This window comes from Mizuhopecten yessoensis, unplaced genomic scaffold, assembly GCF_002113885.1.
Source record: "Mizuhopecten yessoensis strain PY_sf001 unplaced genomic scaffold, ASM211388v2 scaffold201, whole genome shotgun sequence".
Classification (NCBI taxonomy): Eukaryota; Metazoa; Mollusca; class Bivalvia; order Pectinida; family Pectinidae; genus Mizuhopecten; species Mizuhopecten yessoensis.
In genome coordinates, this window is record NW_018403428.1 from 263,625 (window position 1) to 290,305 (window position 26,681).

The 26,681-nt window shown below is 37.3% G+C and overlaps 1 protein-coding gene across 4 annotated transcripts in view; it reads left to right on the forward strand.

Moving 5' to 3' along the window:
• The window catches only part of LOC110460720 (FYVE, RhoGEF and PH domain-containing protein 2-like), a 103,822-nt gene that overhangs the window by 45,030 nt on the left and 32,111 nt on the right, over positions 1-26,681 (forward strand). For 2 of the 4 annotated variants that reach the window (XM_021513836.1, XM_021513922.1), the window contains exons 3-5: positions 1,536-1,706; positions 21,046-22,076; positions 23,985-24,089. In XM_021513836.1, coding sequence (XP_021369511.1) covers positions 1,536-1,706; positions 21,046-22,076; positions 23,985-24,089 — 1,307 coding nt within the window. Of the gene's footprint in view, positions 1-1,535; positions 1,707-8,018; positions 8,496-8,533; positions 8,642-21,045; positions 22,077-23,984; positions 24,090-26,681 lie in introns of those variants that run through there. The other 2 variants (XM_021514083.1, XM_021514003.1) reach the window with 2 other exon arrangements.

Consider the following 26,681-nt stretch of genomic DNA (forward strand, 5'->3'; position numbering starts at 1 on the left):
TCTCAATCTTTGACACTGTGGAGTATGTGCTGTTATCCACTCTCAATCTTTGACACTGCGGAGCATGTGCTGTTATCCACTCTCAATCTGTGACACTGTGGAGCATGTGCTGTTATCCACACTCAATCTTTGATACTGTGGAGCATGTGCTGTTATCCACTCTCAAGCTTTGACACTGTGGAGCATGTGCTGTTATCCACTCTCAATCTCTGACACTGCGGAGCATGTGCTGTTATCCACTCTCAATCGTTGACACTGTGGAGCATGTGCTGTTATCCCCTCTCAATCTTTGACACTGTGGAGCATGTGCTGGGATCCACTCTCAATCTTTGACACTGTGGAGCACGTGCTGTTATCCACTCCCAATCTTTGACACTGTGGAGCATGTGCTGGGATCCACTCTCAATCTTTGACACTGTGGAGTATGTGCTGTTATCCACTCTCAATCTTTGATATTGTGGAGCATGTGCTGTTATCCACTCTCAAGCTTTGACACTGTGGAGCATGTGCTGTTATCCACTCTCAATCTTTGACACTGTGGAGCATGTGCTGTTATCCACTCCCAATCTTTGACACTGTGGAGCATGTGCTGTTATCCACTTTCAATCTTCATACAGTGGTTTGTTATGACAAGAGGTGGAACCGTATTGAAATGCAAGGTCAAAGGTCAAAGATTAAGGTTATGGGTGAAAACAACCATTTCTTGTAGACACACCTTTGTTGTCAGTAAATTTTAGTGACCTCATTTATGGATTGATTTCAATAAAACTTTATATTTATAAAGTTCTCAAGTAAGAGAGTATTTGATAGAGTTTGTTTCAGGGTGTTATTGTCAAGGTCATCATTTCTATTTATTGAAAAATCTTTTTCATCTCTCGAATGGGTTTTTTCTGAATGATATTTCATCATGCAGTCTTCATGCAAAAATCAAGTATGAAAATGCTTTGAAAAAAATTGTGTTACAGGGTGCCAAGGTCAAGGTCACCATAACTATAGGATTAGGAAAAACCGTTCAAAGATATGGCTTAAAATAACAAAGTAATTTTTAATGTTGACAACATCCACAAAATGACAAGTTTTACTGGAGTTCAGTAGTACATAAAGGTTGATGACAGATTTGATATTGATATGAAAATAACAAATGAGGAAAGACATATGTACGAGGGATCAAATGTTGTCTTTTCAGTACTGATGTGTAATCTTCCTACTTCCTGTTATATTTAACAGTGTAACTATGTATATAGACAGGCTCTTCTCATTATTATATACCTATAACTTATATCATCAACATACATTGTTTTGAATTTTAACTATAGAATTTATATACCTACATGGTGATATTTTGCTTGATGTAGCAACATTGATGATGTAACTCAAATATTTGAATTTGTAAGTTAACCTTGAATATTTTTTAATCAATTGGGGTATTAACCTGAATTTGTCAGTTTACCTTGACTATTTCTCAATCAATGGGAGTATTAAATTACCTGTATTACTTGCCAACTTCCCTGTTATTTATATTTGTGATCTTACAGGCGACTGCAGAGATTTCCCACTCCCCTCCACAGAGGAGGAAATTCAAGCGTTTGATGAAGAATTCTTTGAAAAGCACACTAAGACTGTCGAGGTAGAACTCCGGGAAAGACACCGATCGAGGTCCATACCAGATCTCTCCACTCTCAAATCCAAATTCTCCAGATTTCCATGTAAGTTTTTTGTTGTTGATTGTTTTTGCCTCTGTGTTGAAAATTGAATGATTGTAGACTGAATTACAAAATTTAAAAGGTTTCTTTGTATCTCACTTTCTGTTTTTACCTCCCATAGATAAAACAAAAATGGTCACTATTTTCTTAGTATACCTTTTAACCCTAGATCGACTAAAAACCCTTCATACATAAATTATTACAGTCAATACAGAAAATACAGAAAATTCAATTAATGGATGAAACCATTAATTCTCCTGCTGTCACTTGGCTTGAGATTATTGATAAGGTTTAATTAATAAATTAGATTCATTTTCACATTAGAGTTATATCAAGGTTAAACCCCCATGTTACCTTGGTGATGAATTCTGATATCACTGAGCGGGTTTATCCTGTTAAACCCCCATGTTACCTTGGTCATGAGTTCTGATATCACTGAGCGGGTTTATCCTGTTAAACCCCCATGTTACCTTGGTGATGAATTCTGATGTCACTGAGCGGGTTTAACCCGAAACTCTTCAACAGGACATTTACCAATGTATGTGTACATCTTGATCACATGACAAATGCATATTAATTAGTCAATGTTAACCTTATTAAGCTACAGTTGTAATCAGCATTAATTTTATAAATTACATCTATTAGAGCCATTAATTATAAAACATTTTGTATTAGAACTATAAACTGTGTCGGACTTCTACATTTGTAAGGTAATGGGAGCTCTTGGTGACCTTTACTAATATGACGTCATAATCTGATGACTGGTACATTATGACATAGCCCGTCAAAACGTTGACTGACAATGACAATCTTTTCATCAACAATTGACACCACCTCAAGAACATAAGAACTGTTGTGTAAACTTGCCGTAAAGGCCTGGCATGGATCTTTAAATATGTGGTATACCTAAGGTATACCGTACTTTTTATGCTATTTCCTAATCTGACCTTTGTTTGTGTATACCTTGTCTAGAGCTTGTGCTATATTTAGTGATGCCTCTGCATTGTCTACTGGTATGTCATGTTTTATAAAATTTTGGGTAAAACGTTGGAGTAAAAAATGTGAATGATTGTGTAAGTATTGGGAGATGTGGATATACCACCATTGGGTGTTGAATTTGGTGTCACATCCTCCGCAAAGCCTCGGTTTGGATCCAAACCCTCGGGTAGAATATCCATGGCTTACATAGTTACATATCATAGCCTCTACTAATAGCTATCAGAATCATCAACCATCTAAAACTTTAATTAGAACCATCATTTACTGTCTAAAATTACATCTACTAAAAACATTAACTATATCTACACCTGTAGGACCATTAACTTATATTAAAAAAATAAATCTACTTGAACCATTAATTATGTCTACACCTATAGGACCATTAACTTAAAAAACTATATCTACTAATACAAAACCATTAATTATGTCTACACCTATAGGACCATTAACTTAAAAAACTTTATCTACTAATACAAAACCATTAATTATGTCTACACCTATAGGACCATTAACTTAAAAAACTTTATCTACTAATACAAAACCATTAATTATGTCTACACCTATAGGACCATTAACTTAAAAAACTTTATCTACTAATACAAAACCATTAATTATGTCTACACCTATAGGACCATTAACTTAAAAAACTTTATCTACTAATACAAAACCATTAATTATGTCTACACCTATTCCGTCTTTGCGTATTGCAGAGTTATCTTCTCTTGTGAGCAGGTATTGATTATTACGTCATTGCCATTGGTTTGTGTGAGAAAATTACGTTGTTTTCTCAAAAACTGATGACGTTACTCTCACAAACAAATGACGTAACAATCGATACCTGCTCACAAGAGAAGATAACTCTGCAATACACAAAGACGGAATAGGACATCAACTTAAAAAACTACATCTCTATTTGAACCATTGAATGTATAAAACTACATCTATAAAAACCATTAATTACAAACTATATCATTTAGAACCATTAGTTACAAAACCAGATCCATAAGAGCCATTTTAAAATTGTTTGAAATTACTTTTATAAGAACCATTAATTATAAAACTCCATCTTTATAGTCAGAGTGAACAATATTTGTTCTAAGACAATGTTTCTCCGTGACACATGTAATCACTTGTTTTCCTATCAGAAGCAAATATACATATAGCTGTTAATACCGATGTAAGATATATATATATAACCATCACTATTAAGACTCCGGGGCCTTTCCTTTTTTAGTGACACAGATCAAGGTCAAGTGTCGTTGACAAGGTCAAGTAGACCCAGCGTATTCTTCCTGTTTACTCACTATCACCAATTCTCATATTTCAGATGTTTTTTTTATTGAACAAACAAGGAAGTTTGTACGAGCTTAAAAATTATAAATGATTACATTTTTCTTTCTAATTTATAAAGATTTTTTAATGTCAGTAAGTTAAAAAATGATTGGGTTAGTATGATTTTGATAGAAGCTTTATTTATTTCCGTATTGCCTTAAGGTGACTCATTGTAAAACAGATTTCTGTGTAAATCAGACATTGATAGAGAGTCTATATATATAACAACAAGGTTTTATAAAACACATGGAAGGTATTTCTTGGAAGATGATCCTATACATTATCTAATTAAACATATCTTACATCACCAGGGAATTGAAGAACAAGAAAAAGTTCATATATTAACAAGTTTTTATAAAACACAAGATGTGACGATCCTATAGTATTGTTTAAGTATACATATCTTACGTCACCAGGAAAAGGAGGAACAAGAAAAGTAATATCCTGTGTGGCAATACTTTAGGGGCCATAGATATATATATAATTGATAAGTACTCTGCAATTTCCTCATTTCTAGGAATCTGGACTTTTTAGAATTCAGTGACCAGCTTTTATAGCCAATGAAATGGTATTATGTCACATGAATGATGTTGTCTATCAGACATATTTCAGTTGAACAAGAAATTCATATTCAAACCACAATGAAACACGGTGTATGAGGGAACATACAAATTCTTGCTGATAACGAAGTTTATGTTTTTCTTTAGCAAGGAATTGTCTGATAAACATCAAACTGAACAAATCCTGTGTATTATAGCATACCTAATTACTGATACAGTGAAGGTCCGGTGATGTTTGTTATGTCCGATTTGAATGAAGGGAGATATATTGTGTTAGTATCAGTTGTTCTTCTGGTTCTTCTAATCATTTATTGTCCAGACAGTAACTCATTCACCCCTGAAGACACATTTGAATACTTCCAATTCAAAGAGGGAATAGTTCATTACAAAATTTTAGGGTGAATCGCTGAATGAGTAATAATTGTTTAAGATATCTTGATGTAACCTAAATTATACCTGCAACATCTAAACATTAAAGTGCAGTGCACTGATAATATGTCACTAACCTTGACCTTAAAGTCAAAAGTCAAATAAATGCTTACTTTACAGTAACATATTGTCTGGGCAACACATTTTTAACCCTTAAAATTATCATGAACAAACTAGCAGTATACCTGCATTACCTACGGATGATGTGCATTGAACTGTCAATAGGTCACTTTGACTTTGACCTCAAGGTCATAGGTCAAATAAGTGCAACTTTTTTAGTAACATCTAATACAGACAGTAACTTTCAAAGTGTTAAAGATATCTTGACTTATCTTGCAATATATCTGCATCACCAACAGGTCACTGTGACCTTGACCACAAGGTCAAGAGTCAATTTAAGTGCAAACTCTTCATTTGTAAATTTCAAACTATACGGGTACTGTGACCTTCAACATCAAATATACATATTAGCTTTTGCAAAAATATATCTGTAGTTATAGATATATTTTACCGCAGTGAACACATTATTTAGGTCCGTTAAGGTTCGTTATAAACATGTTTTATAATAGAGAACTATTTAAGTAGGTCCCTTGGGTTCATCATCAATCAGTTTTACTATAGGGAACTAATTTGTTTGCAGTTTCCCTCGTCTGGGTCATTATAAATATTTTGTAGTAGAGAACTGTTTAGTTAGGTCCCTTGGGTTCATTATTAATCAGTTTTACTATAGGGAACTAATTTGTTTTCAGTTTCCCTCATCTGGGTCATTATAAATATTTTGTAGTAGAGAACTGTTTAGTTAGGTCCCTTGGGTTCATTATTAATCAGTTTTACTATAGGGAACTAATTTGTTTTCAGTTTCCCTCGTCTGGGACATTATAAATATTTTGTAGTAGAGAACTATTTAGTTAGGTCCCTTGGGATTCATTATTAATCAGTTTTACTATAGAGAACTATTTAGTTAGGTCCCTTGGGATTCATTATTAATCAGTTTTACTATAGGGAACTAATTTGTTTTCAGTTTCCCTCGTCTGGGTCATTATAAATATTTTGTAGTAGAGAACTGTTTAGTTAGGTCCCTTGGGTTCATTATTAATCAGTTTTACTATAGGGAACTAATTTGTTTTCAGTTTCCCTCGTCTGGGTCATTATTAATATTTTGTAGTAGAGAACTGTTTAGTTAGGTCCCTTGGGTTCATTATTAATCAGTTTTACTATAGGGAACTAATTTGTTTTCAGTTTCCCTCATCTGGGTCATTATAAATATTTTGTAGTAGAGAACTGTTTAGTTAGGTCCCTTGGGTTCATTATTAATCAGTTTTACTATAGGGAACTAATTTGTTTTCAGTTTCCCTCGTCTGGGTCATTATAAATATTTTGTAGTAGAGAACTGTTTAGTTAGGTCCCTTGGGTTCATTATTAATCAGTTTTACTATAGGGAACTAATTTGGTTTCAGTTTCCCTCGTCTGGGTCATTATAAATATTTTGTAGTAGAGAACTGTTTAGTTAGGTCCCTTGGGTTCATTATTAATCAGTTTTACTATAGGGAACTAATTTGGTTTCAGTTTCCCTCGTCTGGGTCATTATAAATATTTTGTAGTAGAGAACTGTTTAGTTAGGTCCCTTGGGTTCATTATTAATCAGTTTTACTATAGGGAACTAATTTGTTTTCAGTTTCCCTCATCTGGGTCATTATAAATATTTTGTAGTAGAGAACTGTTTAGTTAGGTCCCTTGGGTTCATTATTAATCAGTTTTACTATAGGGAACTAATTTGGTTTCAGTTTCCCTCGTCTGGGTCATTATAAATATTTTGTAGTAGAGAACTGTTTAGTTAGGTCCCTTGGGTTCATTATTAATCAGTTTTACTATAGGGAACTAATTTGGTTTCAGTTTCCCTCGTCTGGGTCATTATAAATATTTTGTAGTAGAGAACTGTTTAGTTAGGTCCCTTGGGTTCATTATTAATCAGTTTTACTATAGGGAACTAATTTGTTTTCAGTTTCCCTCGTCTGGGACATTATAAATATTTTGTAGTAGAGAACTATTTAGTTAGGTCCCTTGGGATTCATTATTAATCAGTTTTAGAAAATTAATTGATTTAGTCCCAGAGGGTTTATTATAAACATGTTTATTTTTAAAATTTCTAAATCTTTTAACACATTATTTTTTTTTAATTTGTGCATTTTTCTCCCTTTTTGTATTTCAACTTTCCAGAAATAGATTTGAATAATTTAATCAACTCTCTCATTTTCTTCAGTATTATTTACAGAATAAACTTTGTAATTTAATATTAGTTCTTAATTGATTATCATAAATTTAACATCTGCATTTGCTGGGGGTATTTTGTTTTATTAAAAAGGCAGATTTTTTTGTCTAAATACCATTTCAAATTGCTGTAAGACCTGGAGTACAGCTAATTGATGTAAGACTGGAGTACAGCTAATTGATGTAAGACTGGAGTACAGCTAATTGATGTAAGACCTGGTGTACAGCTAATCGTGTAAGACCTGGAGTACAGCTAATTGATGTAAGACCTGGAGTACAGCTAATTGATATAAGACCTGGAGTACAGCTAATCGTGTAAGACCTGGAGTACAGCTAATTGATGTAAGACTGGAGTACAGCTAATTGATGTAAGACCTGGAGTACAGCTAATTGATGTAAGACTGAAGTACAGCTAATTGATGTAAGACCTGAAGTACAGCTAATTGATGTAAGACCTGTAGAACAGCTAATTGATGTAGACATTACAATGCATAGAGAGCAATTCGATTATCATAATCCCTGGTAGTGTGGTTTTATGATATAGTAACGTAAACTCGGTGTAGAGTTATCAACAGCAGTATCATTGGACTGTTTGCTGTCTTTGGAAATTTCAGTATGTTTTGGAAAAGACAAAGAGTGTTGAAATTGATTTTGTTTAGTAAAATGCATGCAAGCACATGCATGTCACTGACAGTATGTGCTTGTCATAGCTATTGATGCTGGAACCGTGAATGATAGCTTATTTAAGTGCTGCCTTGTATATACACTAAAGGCAGACCGATATGTCTGTGGAGAGCTGTCGTGTAGTCGTCGATGGTAACATAATCATATGGAGGCATGGCATTCATAATTTATCAATGATCATCATTGACTCAATGTAGGAGGCATTCTTACTCATCACAGCAAAGTGGCAAACACAGTACTGGAGCTAGTGGTGGCCAACTGTACGGGTGGTGGTTGTAGCCGGCACCGCGACCTTGCCCTCCACTGTGCCACCGACTAGTGTGTGACAGCGTTCGATGGCAGCAATGGTATTAACGAAGCCAGCAGACCAACAGTCATGGATTTCTGTCCTTTACCACTACTGTATAAGGGAGTTTATAGTACTCAGCATCTTACTACAGAATAGCTATGTATACACAATAGTGTGACCTCTGACTGGAATTATAGATCTTTGTGTAACCAGCCACCATGTGCATGTGGGGTAAGAATTTCGTTGATATATTTATTGTAAGAAAAAATGACACGCATATATATATGTCATTAGAAAATCGTGGCTGTATTTGCTGATGTTATCTGGGATTATACTAGTGTTGTGACACGCCCTCAGACTCACCATGTGTATGTGCGGTAAGCAGTTTTGATTGATCTTCTCTTTCTTATATTTTATCATTATTGAATTTTTTGATTTTTTTTCTCACTAATATTTCTGTATTTGCTTCAGCACACTTTTCCTTTTCAAATTGGCACCTTTTAGAGATATTGGTATGGTAGACATTTGTATTTTGTGTATTTTCCTTTTTCCCGTTGTATTGCAGATTTGTGCCATCCTCAAACATGAGCTGACTCACCGATTCCATTATTGGTGGTATCGATGAGGGATGGTGATTTATAGATTTTTTCTGTTTATATATTGCTATGCTATTTGTGTTGGGTTGGCACTCTATTGGAGTTCAGACATTAGCAGATGTGGCTTAAGTATATATTGATTTTTCTCATTGTACACCAATAACTACACATGGACATAGGAATTCTATCAGTGGAATCCTTCTCCAATTAGAGGGATCTCCCGTAGCCACACTGTTAAAGGCTTTTCCTCTGTGAGTGCAGCATGTCCCCATCAGGCCAATAGATAACGTAGGGTACCGCTTCACCAATCCTGATTTAAATTAAGGGCCTATTACACTGACTACAACCTGTGTTACAATGGTTTACGGAAGTATTGTGGTTGATGACGGAATTTTATACTTGAGTTTGACCTCATGGGTAGCAGAATGGTATCAGAGGATACATTTAAAGGTTTGGCATGCTGAGAGTTTCTTGGTCAGTCACACCTACTTCCTCCTGGGAGTTTAGTGGTCAGTCACACCTACTTTCTCCTGGGAATTTAGTGGTCAGTCACACCAACTTTCTCCTGGAAGGTATATGGTCATTCGCACTGACTTTCTCCTGGTCCTCCTGGTCAGTCACTTCCTTTTTTATGAAAACTTAATTATAACCCACTTCCTCCTTTATAAGACACTATAACCCACTTCCTCCTTTATAAGACATTATAACCCACTTCATCCTTTATAAGACATTATAACCACCTTCCTTTTATAAGACATGAAAACCCACTTCCTTCTTTATAAGACATTATAACCCACTTCCTCCTTTATAAGACATTATAATCCACTTCCTCCTTTATAAGACATTATAACCCACTTCCTTCTATAAGACAGCAAAACCCACTTCCTCCTTTATAAGACACTATAACCCACTTCCTCCTTTATAAGACATTATAACCACTTCCTTCTATAAGACATCAAAACCCACTTCCTCCTTTATAAGACATTATAACCCACTTCCTCCTTTATGAGACGTCATAACCCTCTTTCTTTTTAAGGAGACTTCCTTCCTATAGACTAGGAAGAATGCCTATAGACTTGGAAGGGTGCCTATAGACTGAAGAATGCATATAGACTAGGAAGGGTGCCTATACTCTAAGAAGGGTGTCTATAGACAAGGAATGATGTCTATAGACTGAAGCATGCCTATAGACTAGGAAGCATGCCTATAGACTAGGAAGCATGCCTATAGACTAGGAAGCATGCCTATAGACTAGGAAGAATGTCTATAGACTAAGAAGGATGTCTGTAGACTGAAGCATGCCTATGGGGTAGGAAGGATGCCTATAGCCTAGGAAGGGTGTCTATAGACAAGGAATGATGTCTATAGACTGAAGCATGCCTATAGACTAGGAAGGGTGTCTATAGACTAGGAAGAATGCCTATAGACTAGGAAGGATGCCTATAGACTAAGAAGGGTGTCTATAGACAAGGAAGGATGTCTATAGACTGAAGCATGCCTATAGACTAGGAAGGATGCATATAGACCAGGAAGGGTGCCTATAAACTAGGAAGAATGCCTATAGACTGAAGAATGCATATAGACTAGGAAGGGTGCCTATAGACTAGGGAGGATGTCTATAGACTGATGCATGCCTATAGACTAGGAAGGTTGCCTATAGACTAGGAAGGATGCATATAGACTAGGAAGGGTGCCTATAAACTAGGAAGAATGCCTATAAACTAGGAAGGATGTCTTTAGAGTAAGAAGGATGCCTGTAAGTTAGGAAGGGTTCTTGTTCTTCCATACAGAATTATATATTTGTGCCTAAAGTTTGATAGTTATTTGATGGTAGTTGACATTTTCAAAAGCAATTTTTGGAGGTAATAAACTAACATGGAGTCAAGTCATTCCTTAATTGAAAACAGAATGTCATCGTAACAAAGCATACAGCTATTAGTAATTAGCATGACAGTGTCACACTGTGTTACTCAGCACAAAGATAGTGGCTGACTCAGGCAAAGACAATCAGTATGAATTATACATGACACAAGGACTGTTTGGCAGACTGGTAGCATTCATAGGTCTCTATACACAGGCCTGTACAGTAGACACCGACTGGTAGTATTCATAGGTCTCTGTACACAGGTCTGTACAGTAGACACACAGACTGGTAGTATTTATAGGTCTCTGTACACAGGCCTGTACAGTAGACACACAGACTGGTAGTATTTATATGTCACTGTACACAGGTCTGTACAGTAGACACACAGACTGGTAGTATTTATATGTCACTGTACACAGGTCAGTACAGTAGACACAAAGACTGGTAGTATTGATATGTCACTGTACACAGGTCTGTACAGTAGACACACAGACTGGTAGTATTTATATGTCACTGTACACAGGTCTGTACAGTAGACACACAGACTGGTAGTATTTATATGTCACTGTACACAGGTCTGTACAGTAGACACACAGACTGGTAGTATTTATATGTCACTGTACACAGGTCTGTACAGTAGACACACAGACTGGTAGTATTTATATGTCACTGTACACAGGTCTGTACAGTAGACACACAGACTGGTAGTATTTATATGTCACTGTACACAGGTCTGTACAGTAGACACACAGACTGGTAGTATTCATAGGTCACTGTACACAGGTCTGTACAGTAGACACACAGACTGGTAGTATTTATATGTCACTGTACACAGGTCTGTACAGTAGACACACAGACTGGTAGTATTTATATGTCACTGTACACAGGTCTGTACAGTAGACACACAGACTGGTAGTATTTATATGTCACTGTACACAGGTCTGTACAGTAGACACACAGACTGGTAGTATTTATATGTCACTGTACACAGGTCTGTACAGTAGACACACAGACTGGTAGTATTTATATGTCACTGTACACAGGTCTGTACAGTAGACACACAGACTGGTAGTATTTATATGTCACTGTACACAGGTCTGTACAGTAGACACACAGACTGGTAGTATTTATATGTCACTGTACACAGGTCTGTACAGTAGACACACAGACTGGTAGTATTTATATGTCACTGTACACAGGTCTGTACAGTAGACACACAGACTGGTAGTATTTATATGTCACTGTACACAGGTCTGTACAGTAGACACACAGACTGGTAGTATTTATATGTCACTGTACACAGGTCTGTACAGTAGACACACAGACTGGTAGTATTTATATGTCACTGTACACAGGTCTGTACAGTAGACACACAGACTGGTAGTATTTATATGTCACTGTACACAGGTCTGTACAGTAGACACACAGACTGGTAGTATTTATATGTCACTGTACACAGGTCTGTACAGTAGACACACATACTGGTAGTATTTATAGGTCACTGTACACAGGTCTGTACAGTAGACACACAGACTGGTAGTATTAATAGGTCTCTGTACACAGGTCTGTACAGTAGACACACAGACTGGTAGTATTAATAGGTCTCTGTACACAGGTCTGTACAGTAGACACACAGACTGGTAGTATTAATAGGTCTCTGTACACAGGTCTGTACAGTAGACACACAGACTGGTAGTATTAATAGGTCTCTGTACACAGGTCTGTACAGTAGACACACAGACTGGTAGTATTCATAGGTCTCTGTACACAGGTCTGTATAGTAGACACACAGACTGGTAGTATTCATAGGTCTCCGTACATAGGTCTGTACAGTAGACACACAGACTGGTAGTATTTATATGTCACTGTACACAGGCCTGTACAGTAGACACACATACTGGTAGTATTTATATGTCACTGTACACAGGTCTGTACAGTAGACACACAGACTGGTAGTATTTATAGGTCTCCGTACATAGGTCTGTACAGTAGACACACAGACCTGCCTAAAAGACCACTTGTCAATAAAAAACACAGTCAAACCTGCCTAAAAGACCACTTGTCAATAAACACATTCAAATCTGCCTAAAAGATCTATAGCTACCACCTGTCTATAATGGAAGTCAAATTTGCTTTGGCAACTTTCTGTTTACAGCTGCCTTTATAACAAATTGCAAATATGTGGCAGGGTCTTAAGGAGCCCTGTTCCACTGGATGCAAAACACTAGAGAGTTCCACTGTGATTTATCATACATATGGTAACCTTCCCTTAACTTTATGTGACACTTCTATGGATGGGCCAAATAGATAAATCTTTGAAAGAAGAGCTTGACAGATTTTAACTTAATGTGATATATGACATCTCTGTTAGCTATAAACAACAGTCTATAACTACCTATTGTCTGGTAAAATGTTCCTGATTTCTCCCCTGGGCAGTCTCTATAGATGTCTTCACTGTATTTAGATTTCTGTGTACATACACAGCTAGACATTGATTTCCATGCTATATCATGGTACTTGATTCAAACAAAACCACGATTGATTTTCCAAATAATTGTCGAAAGAAAACATGCCATTAGACTATAATATCAAAGCTGTTTTAGATACATTAGAATCTTCATCAGCATGCCCTTGATACTCTGATCAGTTAGATCTTGTTTTCTGTTAGACAGGTAAAATCTTGTTGTTTTCTTTGTTATTGATTTTAAGCTTCCCATGGTAGTAGCAAATTAGCTGAGTCTTTGTTGTGCACTGTTGTCTGCCATCGTCAGTCCATAAACATTTTCTTTAAGAATTGACTCCCAAATGGAAATTAGCTGAACTGAAACCCAGGATGCAGAGGAACAGAACCCTATGAGGAACATATGATAAATTAAAAAAAAATACTCCTCAAAAATTGATTGTAATATTTTATCAAAATCTGATGTGAAAGGATCCCTGGGTAGGATATTTCTGTATTAATGAAGTTGAAAGCCCTCCTAGGCCATAGTAAATAATGGGAAATTTACAGGTTAAACAGACTACTTCTTACCAACGTGTAACAGCTATGTAACAGCTAGATTTTAACTTTATCAATTAGTGGATAACACTACTGTAATTTAGGATTGCCGTCAGTATTTATACTGTTGGCATTGAGTTTTACTATCAACAGGGGGCAGAGCTGTTAAAACCAATATTTGTGACAATAAAATTATGATATACAGATGTAAATCTCAAAACACAGCGGGGTTATCCCAATTCTAAATCATATCGGCTACAACTACTGAAACAAATAATGATTTTAGATTTTCCCAAAAAAGTATTTACTATAGTTTTCATGTCTTTGTTGGGGATGAAATATTCCAAGGGCTCATAAAAGGAATTTCAGAATTTCAGATCCAAGAGTGTAGTGAATAATTAACAGAAAGCATACATTGTCGTTGTCATTGATTCTGTGATCAATTGCTGTTCCACCTCCTTCACGGGGATAATTAAGGCCTTCTCGCAGCCGTCCACAATAACCTTACAACTCCTTTATAATCTCACCCTAAAATCAATGGAATGCCAAGGCTGAGAGTCCAGGGCAGTACGGGACCTATAATGGGTATGGACCAGGCCCGTAAGGGAAACTTTAATATTTTGGTCCACTGATTTTTCCATTTTGATGATTCAGATTATCGAAAAATGTCTTTGAAAAATCTGAACTGATATTAAAAACAGCATTTAATCAAGGGAATACTTCTATTCTTACTAATCTAAAATATCATAGCTCTGATGACAATACATTATCTATATCATATACAGTAGAGAATGTTTGAATGAACTAACATTGTCAACAAATGTCAGTATTGGAATGATTCTGACACTGTGCCTTAGTAAACTGTGCCACAGGCTTTGATCCCTGTCTTTCCTAGGGAACTGTGCCACAGGCTTTGGTTCCTGTCTTTCCTAGATAACTGTGCCACAGGCTTTGGTTCCTGTCTTTCCTAGGGAACTATGCCACAGGCTTTGGTTCCTGTTTTTCCTAGGGAACTATGCCACAGGCTTTGGTTCCTGTCTTTCCTCAGGAACTGTGCCCCTGCAGGTTGAGTTGTGTCCTGTTTACCATGCACTTGCTAGGCTGCAGCTCTGGGACAGCTTACACTGCCAACCACCACACAGTGTATAAAATGTCCCTAGCTATTCTGGACCACACAGCCTGCATAGAGATCCGGCAGAGGGGGAAAATCAATAGTTCTTCCTCCCCAGTACTATAAGGAATGCTGAGAAATGTCACATGGTCTGTCTTGGGAATTGGCCATCCCCCTTTGTTGCAGACATTTCATTTGATAAAACCACATGACAATATCTCAGAGTTTTTAGCATAAATGTTCAAATATCAATGGGGCAGTTTTAACCAGAATAACGGCTAAATGAAGGATACTGTTTTCATCGTATAATGGATGACTGCATTGAGGACTCATTATAGATCTCAGTTTTCTTCCACGCCCCCTCAGTATGACAACGCAAATTATTATTTAAACTTTTAATCTTAATTGAAATTTATCAAAGTCAAAATGCATGTTAGCTTAAACTACACCAAATATTGAAAATAAGAATGCATTGAAAACATGAATATGCAGCAGAGAATATATAACACAAGATGGACGAGTACATGGTGTTCTGTGGAGGGTGTAATGTATTGTCACAGCATGCCCAATGAATGTAAAAAAAATCACAAATAAATGGCAATAAAAGAAGCATATCTAACAAAGACATTTAAATTTATTGTACAGGTAAATGTGAAATACTGGTACCTGAATATGACATAATGTATGTAAAATCAGCCTTAGTGATGACCTTTCCAGAGAGAATTTGATAAAATATTAATGCCGTGTTTTCCCCATATACTGCTATAGCCATTACTTTAAAAAATCTACCTGTTAATCCCCCCCCCCCCCTGGTAATAATGAAGTGTGTTATATATGCAGGTGTGGGGGATATGGAAGTTCTACTCAAAGGTGTAGAATTTAGTTCTGAGCTAAGGCTGGCAGAGGTTCTATTCCAAGTTCTACACCTAGGGTTTAAATTTCCATATTCCCAATACAATGTACTTGTATAGTAGCCTCTTTTCCTCCCCTACCTACATAATGGACTCTCGTCTACCTATATAATGGACTCTCTCCTACCTACATAATGGACTCTATCCTACCTACATAATGGACTCTCTCCTTCCACCTCTTATGTGCAACTTCGGTCATGACATCACTAATGGCAAGTTCGACACTTAATTCAGCAAAACTCCGAGAAAATATTTACAGTGCCATCTTTGGAAAGAGTTGAAAAAACTTAAATTTAGCTCAGGTAATTACCGCTATTTAAAAAAGTATGACAGACCTTCACGGCAAACCTGTGCAATAGATTAATTAGTATTTTGTTTAGTTGGTGTTAGAAATGCTGACAGCAGGAGCACTATTGTCAATCAAATGACGTTTTTAATAAACTTGGATTGAGACATCATAATAGTAAAGGTCATGGAGTGTAAGGTCATGGAGTGTGCCCATATATGTATACCAACAATTTGGAAAGCACTACCCTAAAGGAATGGATTCCTAGCTCCTATGGGGAGTCCTGTTCTACTTGTGACTGGATACAGCAGGAAAAAAAATAAGCACTATGTGTATGGGGAGTCCAGTGTGAGGGCTAAGACCTAGGTCTACGGGTAGACCAGTGTGATGGCTATTAAGACCTATGTCTAGGTTAGTCCTGTGTGAGGGCTAAGACCTAGGTCTATGGGTAGTCTTGTGTTAGGGCTAAGACCTAGGTCTATGGGTAGTCCAGTGTGAGGGCTAAGACCTAGGTCTACGGGAAGTCCAGTGTGAGGGCTAAGACCTAGGTCTATGGGTAGTCCTGTGTGAGGGCTAAGACCTAGGTCTACGGGTAGTCCAGTGTGAGGGCTAAGACCTAGGTCTACGGGAAGTCCAGTGTGAGGGCTCAGACCTAGGTCTACGGGTAGTACTGTGAGACTCAGTGTCACAGGAACATGTTTATAAAAAGCACTAGGTTTAAGCAGAATCCCATACTTACATAACGTATGTGACTTAATATGGAAAGTCTCATATTCTATTTGAATTGATATTGCAGGAAAAAGCTATAAGCATCGGGTATATGGCTAAGCACAGGGTCTGTATGGAAAGTTCTGTATTCTGTTTGATTTGATGCCACAGGAACAAGGTTATGAACTAGGTCTATGGGAAGTTCTTTAATCTATTTGACTTGATGCCACAGGAACAATGCTAGGCACTGGGTTTAAGGACCTAAACATATTACCATACATCAGTACATTGTATCTGATTCTGTACAGGTAGAAATATCGGCTTAATAATTTAAGAATTGTAGACATCAACGTTTGCTGTTTTTTTTACGTTGAACAGCTGAGCCACAGATGAAGAAGCTCAGTGCACTTTCAGTTTTAAACCCCCAGGATAATTACTGTAGCCTAGTGTGCAAATGACTTAATAGCTCCAAAGGGTACTAGCACCGGGTAAATTAAGCCTGCTGCTGATTCTCCACACACAGCAGATCCATAGAAGGTTGGAAATGTATGAATGTGCTGTGAACATTACATGGCGGGGATTCTATTAATCAGGCAATTTCTGGGCGCTGATTAGTGATTCAGCTCTCAATAGGCAACATGCATGAAACGGACATCTGCTTTTGTTTTTGCATGTTGTGAAGTTATACGCGTTATGACTGTAGTATTATCGTATTCCATATAGAGAATATGCTTGCTAATTTCATTGGCAACTCGGTTCATTAGAAGCCAATCGAAGTTTTCACAAAAGAAAACTAATGAAAGTGCAAGGTGACCTGGGGTATTTTTATCGTAACTCATTCATCCCTGAAATTTCATAATGAACTATTCCAACCTTTGAATTGGAAGAGTTCAAATGTGTCTTCAGGAGTGAATGAGTTAATGAGTAGGTTGAATTATACAGCTACTTAACATTGGTGACTGTCACAATTCAGAGGGAAGCTTAAAATTACTACATAAATTTGAAAAAAAAAATCATTTTCAAGATGTATTCAGATTTCAAAATTAAGTGACAATTTGTTTATCATTAAAAGATGTCTCCTTGTTTGAATTTTCAAATCATTTGTAGTCAGACTAATGAATACAGACAAAACGAGAAGTAGACAGATTATCATCACTATAGGGTTCTACTGAACAATAAACAAAAGTAATACTGTACACAAAATATATAATGTGACTGAGGGCCAAAACTATAAAAGCGTTATTTCAGTTTGTATTTTTGTTTTGTTTAAATGTCAGTAGTTGATAGTACGTGACATCTGGCACGTTGCTGAAACACTTTGGTCAAGATGTAGTTTTGTTTGGCCATTTTCTGAAGACCTAGGCGTTCCCTATTAATCTTACAAGTGATTGACCAAAGTATGCTGTTTCTTTGTATCTCAAGGTCACTGAACTCAATCACGGCAATGACATCCTCTTCAGTACCACCATACATAGCAAAGTAAATCTGTACAGGCTCTGTACGAAATTTAGCACTTTGACCACAGGACTGTGACCGTGGCCAGCCAAGTTTCTTTTACGAAGAATCATAGTTCAAAGAGCATGAAACGCAATGACATATTTATATCAATGCAACTTTCATTGGATGGCCCATATGATCTGGAGATGATCCTGAATTCATAGTTCTAAGGTCGAACTCATAGTTTAAAGGTCAGACTATCTGTTCTGACACATAAAGACATATGTAAAGCTACAGACATCGGTGTGGAGTGCTCCGACTTGACGTTACATACAGAACATTAAGTGGATTCTTCCTGCAATAGACGGCCTGCAATGAATGTTTAAACAGATGCCCTGAGTGCTGCTCTGCCCTCTGTCCTTACAGACTACACCAGTGGTACCTCTCTCTCGGGGAGGGTGGTGTATTATGTAAAACTGGGTAATACTAAATCTATACCATTTTGGGATATTAGCCAGCAGTATTTGATATATAGTATCTATACATTGTGGGATATTAGCCAGCAGTATTTGATATATAGTATCTATACATTGTGGGATATTAGCCAGCAGTATTTATATATATATAGTATCTATAAAAATACAATAATATCACAGGATTTTAACTACAGATGCTGTACAATAAAATATCTAGGTGATCGACCCTTAATAAAAGTGTAACGTCTTTCTGTTTGTCAATATATATTGTGGAATGTTGGGCTAATCTTCTGTCCGTCATGATGTATTTTGTAGCACTGGGCTAATTACAACTCCTGCTATGTGGAGTCAGTGGGTATTATGTTTTTGTTACATATCTGACATAATGGGAGGTAAAACAGCTGATGTATAACATGGATCATACATTGACTTCTCGTTCCACTATCAATGTGGTTTACTGTTCTCGTTCAGGTGTACCAATCATATAGTGTTTTAAATTTACCAAAGTCATGATTAATATAGAAGGAAACAGTTTTTCAGTTTTTTCTCCGCCCCCACCTCCCCTCCAAAAATAAAATAAAATTAAATGGAACTGATCTTTGCACTATTTCACATAAAAACATACAACACTTAATATGATGCTGACAATTGATACTCTCACCAAGAGCATTATCTAGACATTCAGTTTCAGACTCACTTTAAGACTCAGATTCAGTTTTCATGCCTAATAATCTAAACCTCACGTTCAATCAGAACTATCAAATGATCTAGACCTTGTAATCTACATTATTTGACAGTCCATGGTCGGCTGATTTTACTGACACCTGACTTCACTAAACGAAACTCAGTTTACTGACACCAGACTTTACTAAAAGAAACTCAGTTTACTGACACGTGACATTACTAAAAGAAACTCAGTTTACTGACACCTGACTTTACTAAAAGAAACTCAGATTACTGACACCTGACTTTACTAAAAGAAACTCAGTTTAATGACACCTGACTTTACTAAAAGAAACTCAGTTCACTGACACCCGACTTTACTAAAAGAAACTCAGTTTACTGACACCTGACTTTGCTAAAAGTCACTCAGTTTACTGACGCCTGACTTTACTAAAAGAAACTCAGTTTACTGACTCCTGACTTTACTAAAAGAAACTCAGTTTACTGACGCGTGACATTACTAAAAGAAACTCAGTTTACTGACACATGACTTTGCTAAAAGACACTCAGTTTACTGACACCTGACTTTACTAAACGAAACTCAGTTTACTGACACCTGACTTTACTAAGAGAAACTCAGTTTACTGACACCTGACTTACTAAAAGAAACTCAGTTTACTGACACCCGACTTCACTAAAAGAAACTCAGTTTACTGACACCTGACTTTGCTAAAAGTCACTCAGTTTACTGACGCCTGACTTTACTAAAAGAAACTCAGTTTACTGAGACCTGACTTTACTAAAAGAAACTCAGTTTACCTGACTTTACTAAAAGAAACTCAGTTTACCTGACTTTACTAAAAGAAACTCAGTTTACTGAGACCTGACTTTACTAAAAGAAACTCAGTTTACCTGACTTTACTAAAAGAAACTCAGTTTACCTGACTTTACTAAAAGAAACTCAGTTTACTGACCCCTGACTTTACTAAAAGAAACTCAGTTTACTGCCACCTGACTTTACTAAAAGAAACTCAGTTTACTGCCACCTGACTTTACTAAAAGAAACTCAGTTTACTGAGACCTGACTTTACTAAAAGAAACTCAGTTTACCTGACTTTACTAAAAGAAACTCAGTTTACCTGACTTTACTAAAAGAAACTCAGTTTACCTGACTTTACTAAAAGAAACTCAGTTTACTGCCACCTGACTTTACTAAAAGAAACTCAGTTTACTGCCACCTGACTTTACTAAAAGAAACTCAGTTTACCTGACTTTACTAAAAGAAACTCAGTTTACCTGACTTTACTAAAAGAAACTCAGTTTACCTGACTTTACTAAAAGAAACTCAGTTTACTGACACCTGACTTTACTAAAAGAAACTCAGTTTACTGACACCTGACTTCAGGACATCCTGTGGTAATAAAGGAGTTATAGCCCTTACAGATATTTTTTATATATCACCAACACATATACTGAAAAAAATACTGTCCCACTTGGTTTCGGCCAGTCAGGTTACATTGTATTTGGTGATTAATGTTAAAATATATGTCACATGACTTTATAAACTGCTCAACAATCATTTTCTATTCTGTGTGATGCATATTTCCATGTTTTCCTCACTATTTTTTTATTTTTTTATTTTTTCTAATCTGATCTCTTTAGTTCTAAAATCAAGCAATAAACTTTGCTAGAATTTCTTGATATTTAATTTTCTGGTTGCTTTTCTTTCAGCGCCAAGCAAACCCAAGTTCTTGGACAGACTGTTCAGCAACGTCAGTTTTTCTCGAAAATCTGGACGGAAATCAAAGAATGGATTAGTGATTCATACACGAACATCGCTGGAAAAAGGTGATGATGATGAAGATGATGAAAATGAAGATGATTGTCTTATAGGACGACTTCATAACAAATCGGACCATTCCGGAGGGCAGAGAGCAGTCGCTCCGTCTACCAGCAATTCTAGTGATTCTGGAAAAGGATCTATTTTAGAATCTACGTCAGATTTCTCTCCGACTGGAGGTGCTAACGGATCTAGACCTGGTTCACCAAATATCAGTGGTATAGTGCAAAAGCGATTACGTGATTTTCAAATTCTTAATAGTACTACAAAGGAAGTTTACTCTGCTCCTTCATCTCCAGGAATATACAGAAGTCGGACTGTTGTCCGAAGTGGTGGGAAATTCCTTCTGTTTCCTAGCTACTCGGATAAGGCTAGGAAACACTGTTGTGCATTTTCGCGTGACGAGAAGTTTTGTAATCTAGTTATGAAAAAAGGTTTTGTTAAAGCAGTTGTCGAACAAATTAATCACAATGAACCGAATGGTGACAAAAATTCAAATCTTGACAAAGATAATACCACAAGTGTGCATGAGTTGAAGCAAAGATTTGAATGTGCTGGCAGTAGTGAAGACTCTAACAAGTTACTGAAAAACAAACATAGACCACGAACTCCACAGGGTTCACCAAGACTCCGACGCGACAGGAATGCGGCGTCCTTGGATACCTCTGACAACAGTGCCAGAAATAGTTTACGATCTTCTGAGTTTGGTGGGACATCGCAATCGGATAGTATCTCTAACGGTCATGATCGGACCGAGGCAGAGTCTGGGATCGCCTCGGACTGTAGCACCGTGGGGTTTTCCACGGTGAATGTGGTCGAGTTGTTTGACTCGAGTTGGTCCGACTCAGACATGAGTTTTGACGAGTACAGTGACTGGGACAGTGATGTCGACAACCAGGAAGATGACCACGATCTAGACAAAGTAAGTCCACAACAAAGTTATGTCCCTTCGTTTATATTTTTTGTTACAACAGTTTGATTGTCTGTAGCATAAATTATTTTAATATTTCACCTTTTTTCACTATACTTGCTATGATTATACAGCTTTGGAAGGCAGACTGTCTCATACTGAAATATGGGCCCATATTCATGAAAAACATTTCTATGCTCAAATTCTAAAGTCCAAGTCTTGCTTTGGTTATAGATATATATACCGTATATTGATTTGGAGAGGTCCATTATGGTCTACAGTGGTGAAATAGTTAAAATGCTTGAGCATGAGAATGACTTTATGACTACAGAGTGTGGAGGGATACTACATGGCATGTGACAGACGTATATTGTTACAATACTACATGGCATGTGACAGACACATATTGTTACAATACTTCATGGCATGTGACAGACATATATTGTTATGATACTTCATGGCGTGTGACAGACGTATATTGTAACAATACTTCATGGCATGTGACAGACACATATTGTTACAATACTTCATGGCATGTGACAGACACATATTGTTATGAGACTTCATGGTGTGTGACAGACGTATATTATTATGATACTGCATGGCATGTGACAGGCACATATTGTTACAATACTTGATGGCATGTGACAGACGTATATTGTAGCAATACTTCATGGCATGTGTCAGACACATATTGTTACAATCCTACATGGCATGTGACAGTCATATATTGTTATGATACTACATGGCGTGTGACAGACGTATGTTGTTCCGATACTACATGGCATGTGACAGACGTATATTATTATGATACTGCATGGCATGTGACAGGCTATATTGTTACAATACTTCATGGCGTGTGACAGACGTATGTTGTTCCGATACTACATGGCATGTGAAAGACGTATATTGTTACAATAATACATGGCATGTGACAGGCTATATTGTTACAATACTTCATGGTATGTGACAGACACATATTGTTAAAATACTACATGGCGTGTGACAGACACATATTGTTCCAATACTTCATGGCATGGGACAGACGTACATTATTATGATACTGCATGGCATTTGAGGGGGTATATTGTTACAATACTACAAGGCATGTGACAGACGTATATTGTAACAATACTACATGGCATGTGACAGACACATATTGTTATGATACTTCATGGTGTGTGACAGACGTATATTGTTACGATACTACATGGCATGTGACAGACGTATATTATTATGATACTGCATGGCATGTGACAGGCTATATTGTTACAATACTACTTAGCTTGTGACAGACGTATATTGTTACAATACTACATGGCCTTTGACAGAGGTATATTTTTATGTGGCATTACTCTTGTTCTCTCTGATGAGGATGGTGTAACCAAACCAGACTTTTACATGAACCAGTTATACAGGCTTGGCCTATTTTTGTTGAGCCACTTTTGTCTAGCCAGAATTTGACACTTTTTCAATTTCCCTGAGATCTACATCATTACATTAGTCAGTATTACCTGACAACATTGATCTTCTCCAGCCGGTAGGGTGCTGTTTGGGGTTTGTAGTGATGACAATCAGTCCAGCCTCTGTATCACACAAATTCCATTATATCTCCAGTAATACTGACAGCCATTCAGTGGTAGTCAATGAAGAAACAACATGAATGACAATAAATGTTATCAATGATAAAACACTCCTACAAATTGGTGTCTTTCATTCCTTAATGTGTCTATTGTTTTTTTTTAAAGTAAGTATCAAAATGTATCAAATAAATTGCTTCTTGACTTTTGTGACACTGTTTTATTAAACGTTTCACCCCTAAAGTCACATTTGAACCTACCTAGTTCAAAGACTTGGCAAGGTCCACTTAAAGTAGGGGTAAATATGTTATATAAAATCACACAATTTATTTTGTTTCAGACCTGTGATAGCAGTGTAACCCCAGAGTGTAAGCTGCACAGAATCGCAGAGGAACTCTTCAAGACTGAAAAGGCATATGTCTCACGCCTCTATCTACTTGATCAGGTAAACCTCACATGCCTCTATCTCTTTGATCAGGTAAACGCCACACACCTCTATCTCCTTGATCAGGTAAACATCACATGCCTCTATCTCCTTGATCAGGTAAACATCACATGCCTCTTTCTCCTAGATATGTAAACGTCACACACCTCTATCTCCTTGATCAGGTAAACATCACATGCCTTCATCTCCTTGATCAGGTAAACGTCACATGCCTCTATCTCCTTGACCAGGTAAACGTCACATGTCTCTCTCTATCTCTATGATCAGGTAAACGTCACATACCTCTATCTCCTTGATCAGATAAACATCACAGGCCCCTATCTCCTTGACCAGGTAAACGTCACATGTCTCTCTCTATCTCTATGATCAGGAAAACGTCACATACCTCTATCTCCTTGATCAGATAAAAATCACAGGCCCCTATCTCCTTGACCAGGTAAACCTCACATGTCTCTCTCTATCTCTATGATCAGGTAAACATCACATGCCTCTATCTCCTTGATCAGGTAAACGTCACATGTCTCTCCTTATCTCTATGATCAGGTAAACGTCACATGTCTCTCTCTATCTCTATGATCAGGTTAACATCACAAGACTCTATCTCCTTGACCAGGTAAACGTCACATGTCTCTCTCTATCTCTATGATCAGGTAAACATCACATACCTCTATCTCCTTGATCAGATAAACATCACAGGACCCTATCTCCTTGACCAGGTAAACGTCACAGGTCTCTCTCTATCTCTATGATCAGGTACACATAACATGCCTCTATCTCTTTGATCAGTTAAATGCCACAAGCCTCTATTGCCTTGCTCAGGTAAACGTCACCTGTCTCTTTCTATCTCTATGTTCAGGTAAATGTCAGGTAAACGTCACAGGTCTCCCTCGATCTCTATGATCAGGTACACATCACATGCCTCTATCTCTTTGATCAGTTAAATGCCACAAGCCTCTATTGCCTAGATCAGGTAAACGTCACATGTCTCTCCCTATCTCTATGATCAGGTAAACGTCACAAGCCTCTATTGCCTAGATCAGGTAAACGTCACATGTCTCTTTCTATCTCTTTGATCAGGTAAATGTCACAAGCCTCTATTGCCTAGATCAGGTAAACATCACATGTCTCTTTCTATCTCTATGATCAGGTAAATGTCAGGTAAACGTCACAGGTCTCTCTCTATCTCTATGATCAGGTAAACATCACAAGTCTCTATCTCCTTGATCAGGTAAACGTCCCATGTCTCTCCTCATCTCTATGATCAGGTAAACGTCAAAAGCCTCTATCGCCTAGATCAGGTAAACGTCACATGCCTCTATCTCCTTGATCAGGGAAACGTCACATGTCTCTCTCTCTCGTTATGATCAGGTAAACGTCACATGCATCTATCTTCTTGATCAGTTAAACGGCACATGCCTCTATCTTCTTGATCAGGTAAATGTCACATGTCTCTCTCTATCTCTATGATCAGGTAAATGTCACATGCCTCTATCTCTTTGATCAGGTAAATGTCACATGCCTCTATCTCCTTGATCAGGTAAACGTCACATGTCTCTCTCTCTCGTTATGATCAGGTAAACGTCACATGCATCTATCTTCTTGATCAGGTAAACGGCACATGCCTCTATCTTCTTGATCAGGTAAATGTCACATGTCTCTCTCTATCTCTATGATCAGGTAAATGTCACATGCCTCTATCTCTTTGATCAGGTAAATGTCACATGCCTCTATCTCCTTGATCAGGTAAACGTCACATGCCTCTATCTGCTTGATCAGATAAACATCACATGCCTCTTTCTCCTAGATATGTAAACGTCACATACCTCTATCTCCTTGATCAGGTAAACATCACATGCCTTCATCTCCTTGATCAGGTAAATGTCACATGCCTCTATCTCTTTGATCAGGTAAATGTCACAGGCCCCTATCTCCTTGACCAGGTAAATGTCACATGCCTCTTTCTCCTAGATAGGTAAACGTCACATGCCTCTATCTCCTCGATCAGGTAAACCTCACAAGCCTCTATCTCCTTGATCAGGTAAACATCACATGTCTCTCTCTATCTCTATAATCAGGTCAACGTCACATCTCTCTATCTCTATGATCAGGTAAACGTCACATGCCTCTATCTCCTTGATCAGGTAAATGTCACATGTCTCTCTCTATCTCCTTGATCAGGTAAACAGCACATGCCTCGATCAGGTAAACGTCGCATGTCTCTCTCTATCTCTATGATTGGGTACACATCACATGCCTGTATCTCTTTGATCAGGTAAACGTCACATGCCTTTATCTCCTTGATCAGGTAAATGTCACATGTCTCTCTCTATCTGTATGATCAGGTAAACGTCACATGCATCTATCTCCTTGATCAGGTAAACGTCACACGCCTCTATCTCATTGATCAGGTAAACGTCTCATGTCTCTCTCTATCTCTATGATCAGGTAAATGTCACATGCCTCTATCTCCTTGATAAGGTAAATTACATGTCTCTCTCTATCTCTATGATCAGGTAAACGTCACATGCATCTATCTTCTTGATCATATAAACGTCACACGCCTCTATCTCCTCAATCAGGAAAACATCACAT